General features: G+C 27.6%; 1 protein-coding gene across 1 annotated transcript; it reads left to right on the forward strand.

Moving 5' to 3' along the window:
* The first annotated feature begins 209 nt into the window (after window positions 1–209).
* On the forward strand, window positions 210–1,442 carry LOC149060617 (uncharacterized). Its single transcript, XM_089216973.1, has 5 exons — window positions 210–470; window positions 525–592; window positions 657–783; window positions 849–992; window positions 1,074–1,442. The coding sequence occupies exons 2-5, from the start codon at window positions 528–530 to the stop codon at window positions 1,122–1,124; spliced, it is 387 nt and encodes a 128-aa protein (XP_089073099.1). The 5' UTR covers window positions 210–470; window positions 525–527; the 3' UTR covers window positions 1,125–1,442.
* The last annotated feature ends 5,684 nt before the right edge of the window (window positions 1,443–7,126 follow it).

The raw sequence follows: 7,126 nt of genomic DNA on the forward strand, positions 1-7,126 counted from the left end.
CAGTGGGTACGAATGTACGTCAGTGTAGGGGCGAGTGGTGGTGACTGGTGGCCAGGCCCGTAAATTGTTGGTTGCACTGTTGCCAGTTAATATTGTGTGCATTCCGTTTTGTGGCAATACTGTACGCCGCAGCGCTGTCTCCACCATCGTAACATTCGTAACTACAGATCACGATAGTACTATCTTTAATCGTACGAGTCTACGAATACATAATTTTTAGACTGTTATTAGTAACACAATTTGTGCTCGTCATCAACAGGTAACCTCACTGCCACACCGATATCAAGAGACAATATAATCAAATGTATTATTGTTTAATCGACTCGTGGTGTAACGCTATTTGAAATTTTGATCTTGTCTGTGCCCTGTGATTGTTTGTAGTGTTTGCACCCTATTATAAGAATAATTCATTAATTTGTGTTCAAACCATTCACGGAGAAACGATTTAGAATTAGTCTCCATCTAGCCACGTGAGTTTTATTATATTGGTTTAGACGTTTTACTAACATTTCGTTACTACCTAGATCATGAACATAAACGCTGAAACTAGATTTTTTCTCACCAAACGCATCATGACCTTGGAGGAAACAAAGTAAGTTCAATTTATTCACGTGACCCTTTGTAAATCCTAATAATTGTGTTTCTTGTATTTTAAGAAAATTAAACGACACTCGTGAGCTCTTAGACTTTTCACTCTTGGTCGGCGAGTCTACCATTGATCAACTGTACACCCAAATCAATGTGGAAATCGACATATTTCTGAAATGTCGTGAGATAATGGAGGTGACACTACCATTTTTTTATTGATGTATAGAGTTATAATTTATTTTATTTATTAAAAATTTTAGAAAGAAAACAAGAAAGATATAGACACATTATTATTGATCATCATGTTGTTTGATCGCATAAACAATATGTTTGCCTATTTGTTTTTCTTGTTCCCCGTCAATAAAAAGCATGTCAAGAAGTACTTTCAATTTTGCTTGGCTCATGTAAGTATAAGTAAAATATTATATCCAACTATACCAACATTAATATTAATTTAAATGTTGTTTTTTTTTTTTTTAATTAAGATCTCGCTTACCAATGTGAACAAGCTTCAGAAAGAACACATTTCAATTTAATAACCTAGTTAAATAAGCATTTTAATATTTTAATCATTACCTACTTATATTAAGACCCAATCCCATTTGCCATTGTGTACTATTATTATTATTATAAAATAAATATTTTACAATCAACCACATGAAATCAATATAAAAATCTCTGTACAATTTATTAACTTACCTATTATAAGTTTTTTTTTTGAAAATTTTAATATCTTTTATAATATTATGGATATTTATTAATATTTTTGTTTCAAGTTTGTATAAAATCTAATCATAATTAATCTCCCATCACACTTAACTATATTTATACAGGTATACAGCGTATATTATACGTACATCGTACATATTTAGTTTAAGAATAGTTTAATTGTAATTTATTTTTGGGTAAAACGATAGATATTTCGCAAATATTATACATTTAATAAAAATTGACCTTATCAAGTTTATACGTTTATTGATCGTATAATTTACATATAGATTCAATCAAAACATAATGTATATTTTCCGTGTAAAATTGGTATTGATCAAAATATATATATATTATTAAAGTGTTATGTTAATCACCTATAAAAATTAATGCAAATAATAATATTTAAAACTATTTATAGTAAATTATAAAATATTATGTGTTTAAAAACAATTAACATGTGTGTATGGTGTATCAAATAATAAGAAACATGTCAATTATTTGCAAAGTATCTAGTATCATATTTCAGTATTATAAAAAATATATGGAAAATAATCAAGTGTAATCATTATTCCACAAATTGTCAATAAGAGCATTATGTGAGTTGTATGTAAAAAATAATACTCCTAATAGGTACTTAATTTCTACTTCAGTTGAGTTATGATGACTCAAATTTTGTAAACTAAAATAAGTTAACATGTTAAATTTATTTTTATTCCCTATGAGAATCTAGTTATCGAGGCTCGACTGTAATTGCATTATATATGATTTTTGTGTACTATTGTAATTTTTTTTCTTACATGCGATTAATGCTGTATTTACTGTTAACTCAGCTTATATAATTTACATTCAATTTTAATTGTATATTATTATTACGGCTAATATTTTTTCTTTATTATTCTTGTAATTGTTATTAATATTAAATCAGTGTTTGTCAGAATGCAAGATACCATTCTCTTTTAATATTAACTCGAGTCTTTAATACATTTATGGTAAATGGTGATTCATGGTTCTATTGTAAAATTCACTTTTATTTACTAGCTTAAAATAATTGTTGGTGAATACATTTTATATTATAATTTTCTATATTTATAATATTTTCATTTTTTTAAGAAAAAATGGCACCTAAATAGATAACAATTTATAGATACAATATATTAAAATGTCTAGGCTGAAAAATACTAATTAATAAACCCATAAATAGCAGTTAGGTATTGCATCAAATTAAAACAATGATCATAAATCTATAGTATAGAAGAAAAGTAAAACAAGTCATTATATTTGTGATGTTTGGACCCAAACAGCTGATCTAAGGATTATATTATCCTTCTTGTGATCTTATACTTGTATTAGATATTAAATATATATATTTTTATGTTTTTATGTTAATGTTAATACCATTTTCATAATTAAAGGAGAGATTTGAGTGTCATATCCTTTGATTTTTTTCAAAACTGGCTAATCACATATATGTACTTATTTAACAATAAATATTTTATTTTTTATTGGTGGGGTAGGATAAATGTTTGAATCCTCCCCAACAAATATGACCAAATAATACCACTGGTTAGTATAATCTTGATTAGTTCTTATACCTATATGCTTGTTACTTAATTACTTGATCAGTCGTAAGTGAAAAATAGAAACTAGAAATCTATAATAGTATGGACATCTTTTATTTTTTTGTTATGGAAAATTTTTTGAAAATTATCAGATATACATTTTTGCTATCATAAATAAACAACTTAAAAAGTTGAGATCATTGAAATTTATAGCGCATCAAACTTATTTACACTAAAATTTGGCACTTCTATTGGAAAAAAGTTTGTGTAATGAGCTTCAAACATGAATACTTACATAGCTGCATACTATTTCCAACATGAATCAATTTTAATAAAGAATAGTTTAAGACAAAAACATTATTAAAATAAAATGTACACCATCGATTAGGTGCTAAATACAAATATTTATATAATATTTAATATACTATATCTACAAGACTACAAATTGTAATATCACACACTATATATTATAAGACTTATAATATTATAAGAAAATTTCAATGTTTTTAGTACCTATATTTTTTTACTATATCTTGCTCCTAAAGTAGTGTATTTAAAATAAGTTTTCTACTGAACCTCTGAAAGATGAAAAAAAAATACAATATGTTTTATCTATTGAATAAATATAGCCGGAAATAAATTGAAATTTTGAGACTAAAAAGTTATTATTTTTTTGTTTTTGAGGAGAGACGGCTAATGGGATATTTAAGGACTGTGCTCTCGTACTCTACTCCAATCAATGCATATGTGAATGAATTATGTGTTCAGTCATTGTTACTATACTAGATTATAATTTAATCATATGTTACTCATTATTTCAAAATGTATTTATGTTTTTGAAAACATGAATCTAAGCATTTGGAGTTATGAGTTTCCAACATTTCAATCTCGTTTATCTAAGCAAAGTGACTGTCGATATTTATACCAAATCCTATTCAGTTAAGGAGTAGTTAGTTAGCTACACCGACATGTCTTGAGAAGTTGAGAACCAGGTTGGTTGATCGATACAAACAAAGTTTCCTAAGTTATATTATATAGATCTTAGCCCCTAGAAACTTATGACCTGTGTTCATAGACTAACACAATTGAGTACGATATAGTAACGTATACAAGGTGTATTAAATGATTGAGTAATAATATTGTTATACATACATACAGTACACTATTACCTGAGTAACCTAGTTGTTGAGAGTCACAGGAATAGTGGAGTACAAGTTGAACCATTGAATTATTATGATTCTTCTATCGCATAGGTTATGAAGCTATAAGGCAGGTAATTAAAATTTTAACATTTATTGACACTATTGTACATTTGTGCCTATAAACAAATCCTGAAATCCTCAGTCACTCGTGAAATAATCACTATATATAACAACATTTTTATATTTCATTTATATAATACTTATAAATACATAACATCGAAAAGCCATACTTGCCGATAGACCAACTACAAAAGGTTTGTAAATGTGCAGTGTTGATAGGTAATTTGTTATATAAATGTGACCCTCTAGATATGCGCCGTTTATGACTTGGACGGGTTGTCTGTTTTTGTTTTAGATACAGAATGTAAAATTATGTACTAGTACATATATTTTTAAACTTACTAAAATCAGGAAACAATTGTAACTTATGACGCAACATCGTGCTTTTCAGATATCTATTATTATTGATTATTAATACTAGTATTAATACTAGTAGTAATCAATGCTATTATATCTACGTCCGCAGCGATCACCGATGTTATTGTGTGGTCAACCCTACCCGGTATTGTATTCTTACTGCTCCATGTGTGTGTGTGTAAGCTCGGGGACTATCTTCAGATTTCCGTCCTTAGATATAAGCGTGTATATTATATACAATTTTTTTTTTGTATGGTTTTCATCGACGCACTTGGATTTTGATTGAGTTTTATAATCAAATAAATAAATAGTAGACTGTATGCCGGTTTAAGGTTTTTTCATCCGTCATTATTATTATCACTATAGAGTTGCTTTTTTCATATAAAAATCTATATATTGTAAGGATTAGTTCCCACTAAAGATGGCCAAAAAGGTTTTATGCATTTTTGCAAAATAAAAAAAAAACAATATTTTATTTGATCATTTTTTTTATTATTACGTCGCGTCTGACGAGAATATTGACCGCCGTCGGTTAACGATTCGTACAACGGTTACAACTGAACTGTCTAAACTGATTAACTGAAAACTAAAATAACTAAATACTACATACATGACAAATGAATTATGTAACACCGGTCTGGGCGGCGATCGGTCGCACTCGATCTTATCAATCGATTAAGACCGATTACCAAAAAACCCGCAATTATATTATAGACAGACTACGGAGTACGTACGATAAAATTAATATAAATTCTTACAATATATATATGTATATATATGTATATATAGCATGGAGTTACACGCTAATAGGAATCTCTACCTAGGTGTACTTCACCAGGGGTAAGATGCAGGGTAAACGCTGCGCTGTGGGTTCGTACGTTTTGGACAGCATTAGATTTATTATTTTCATAATATTGCTTGTATCTACTTAAAATTATTTTGGTAGTAATTATTCTCGGATCGTATCCACAGAACCGACGGCCTCTTGTATGTTTTCCAAAATAAATTGTATTTTATAATATATTATTTGTATCTAGTATCTTACATCCATTTAGTTTCGGAAATTGTCCGGTCGTGTTCACACGACCGATGACCTATTATGAGGCTCTTGTAAATATATTAGTTTAATATAATACTAGGATTACCAGATTATATTTCTCGAACCCGGGACATTTTGAATGGATAAAAATTATATATTTATATATATATATCGACATATGAAAGAAAAAAATATATATTTATAAATTATAAATAATAATAAAATAATATTTACTTTTTGTAATTGACCATGCTAAGTCTAAAAATAAGTCTTTAGGATAAAATACTTATGATTATCGCACTATATAATCTTGCATTTTGAAATGTGTAAGAAGATAATGTTTTCTCATAAATGAAAATCGGTATTTTATCGAGTAAAATTTTAAAACCGTGATAAATCGCTGTCCAGAAACACTTTCTCGGGAAACCGGGACATATGGAAAGCCTATTATATATCTTTAGGCTATAATATTACGTACTAGTGACATAAGTTCCCATCGATATTTTCTATGTTTTGGTATTATGTTTTTTTTTAATGTTCTAATTTTATATTTGTCGAACTTTCTCCACGAATTACAATAAACTTCTACCAGTTACCAATTTGTTAATAAATGAATGGTGTCTACCTATCTTCAACTACCATCTAGGAAATCAGCTACAATTATCAAGACAAGTAAATATCTATTAAGTTATCTATTTATTTTTAATTGCATTTTTTAATATAATACCAATAATATATATATATATATATTTTTAAAAAGGAGTTAAAATATAATATGTATATTATTTGATAATTTATAGTTTTTTTTATCTTGAATGTTAAATTTTAAATGTTTTATTTATTTTTATTTTATTATTGTATTAATATTAAATAATATAAACATTATCCTAACTTAACTTTCAATGGCCTCAACCCATAAATGTATATTTTACAGTATTGTAAACATAATATTTAGGAAATAACAAATATAGGAATTTAAATGTATTAATATAGGTATATTTATTATTAAATAAGAAACATATAATAATAAATTAAGCATTTTATCTACAATACCTAGGTAGACTTAACATTTTTTTTGTCTCAATTTTATGTAAAATTCATTTTTCTATTTTTTTTTTTTAATAAAAATATTAACAATATCCTCAACATTTAGAAGTATGTTACAATGAATCGTCATCAATGCAAGGCCCGACAATCTAACGTTTCCTTGTTGATTTCTCAAAAATGTTTTAAGTCGACTCAGTGTTGAAAAACTCCTTTCAACTGATGCAGTAGTAACAGGTAGGTATGGTACATAATATTTTCAACAGGACATATATTGGTGGAAATTCAACTTTGTAACATTTTTTTAAAGCTTCAATAGGATTTTTTGGAATGCTGTTAGATGAATTTAAACAAAAAAGCCTACACCAAAAAGCGCTGCTGCCGCCGTCTCAATTTTTCTGGCAACGACTGTATAATAAAATTTCACTAGGTGGCCCCCTTCTATATACGCCACTGGTTTTCGAATTCCATATCTAATTAAACGTACCTAATTCAAATTTGTTTTCAGTTCCTCATTATAGTGGTACCAATTCTTTTCTGTTTCGAGCGTTTATTTTATCTAATAA

This window comes from Diuraphis noxia, unplaced genomic scaffold, assembly GCF_037042655.1.
Source record: "Diuraphis noxia isolate RWA-SAM2 unplaced genomic scaffold, SU_Dnox_SAM2 contig0001, whole genome shotgun sequence".
Taxonomy (NCBI): Eukaryota; Metazoa; Arthropoda; class Insecta; order Hemiptera; family Aphididae; genus Diuraphis; species Diuraphis noxia.

What these genes read in the sequence shown, in the direction of transcription:
- LOC149060617 (XM_089216973.1), top strand. Translation starts at nt 528, where the DNA reads ATGAACATAAACGCTGAAACTAGATTTTTTCTCACCAAACGCATCATG. An exon ending in ATGACCTTGGAGGAAACAAA is followed by an intron (nt 593 to 656) that starts GTAAGTTCAATT and finishes TTGTATTTTAAG; the next exon opens with AAAATTAAACGACACTCGTG. An exon ending in AATGTCGTGAGATAATGGAG is followed by an intron (nt 784 to 848) that starts GTGACACTACCA and finishes TAAAAATTTTAG; the next exon opens with AAAGAAAACAAGAAAGATAT.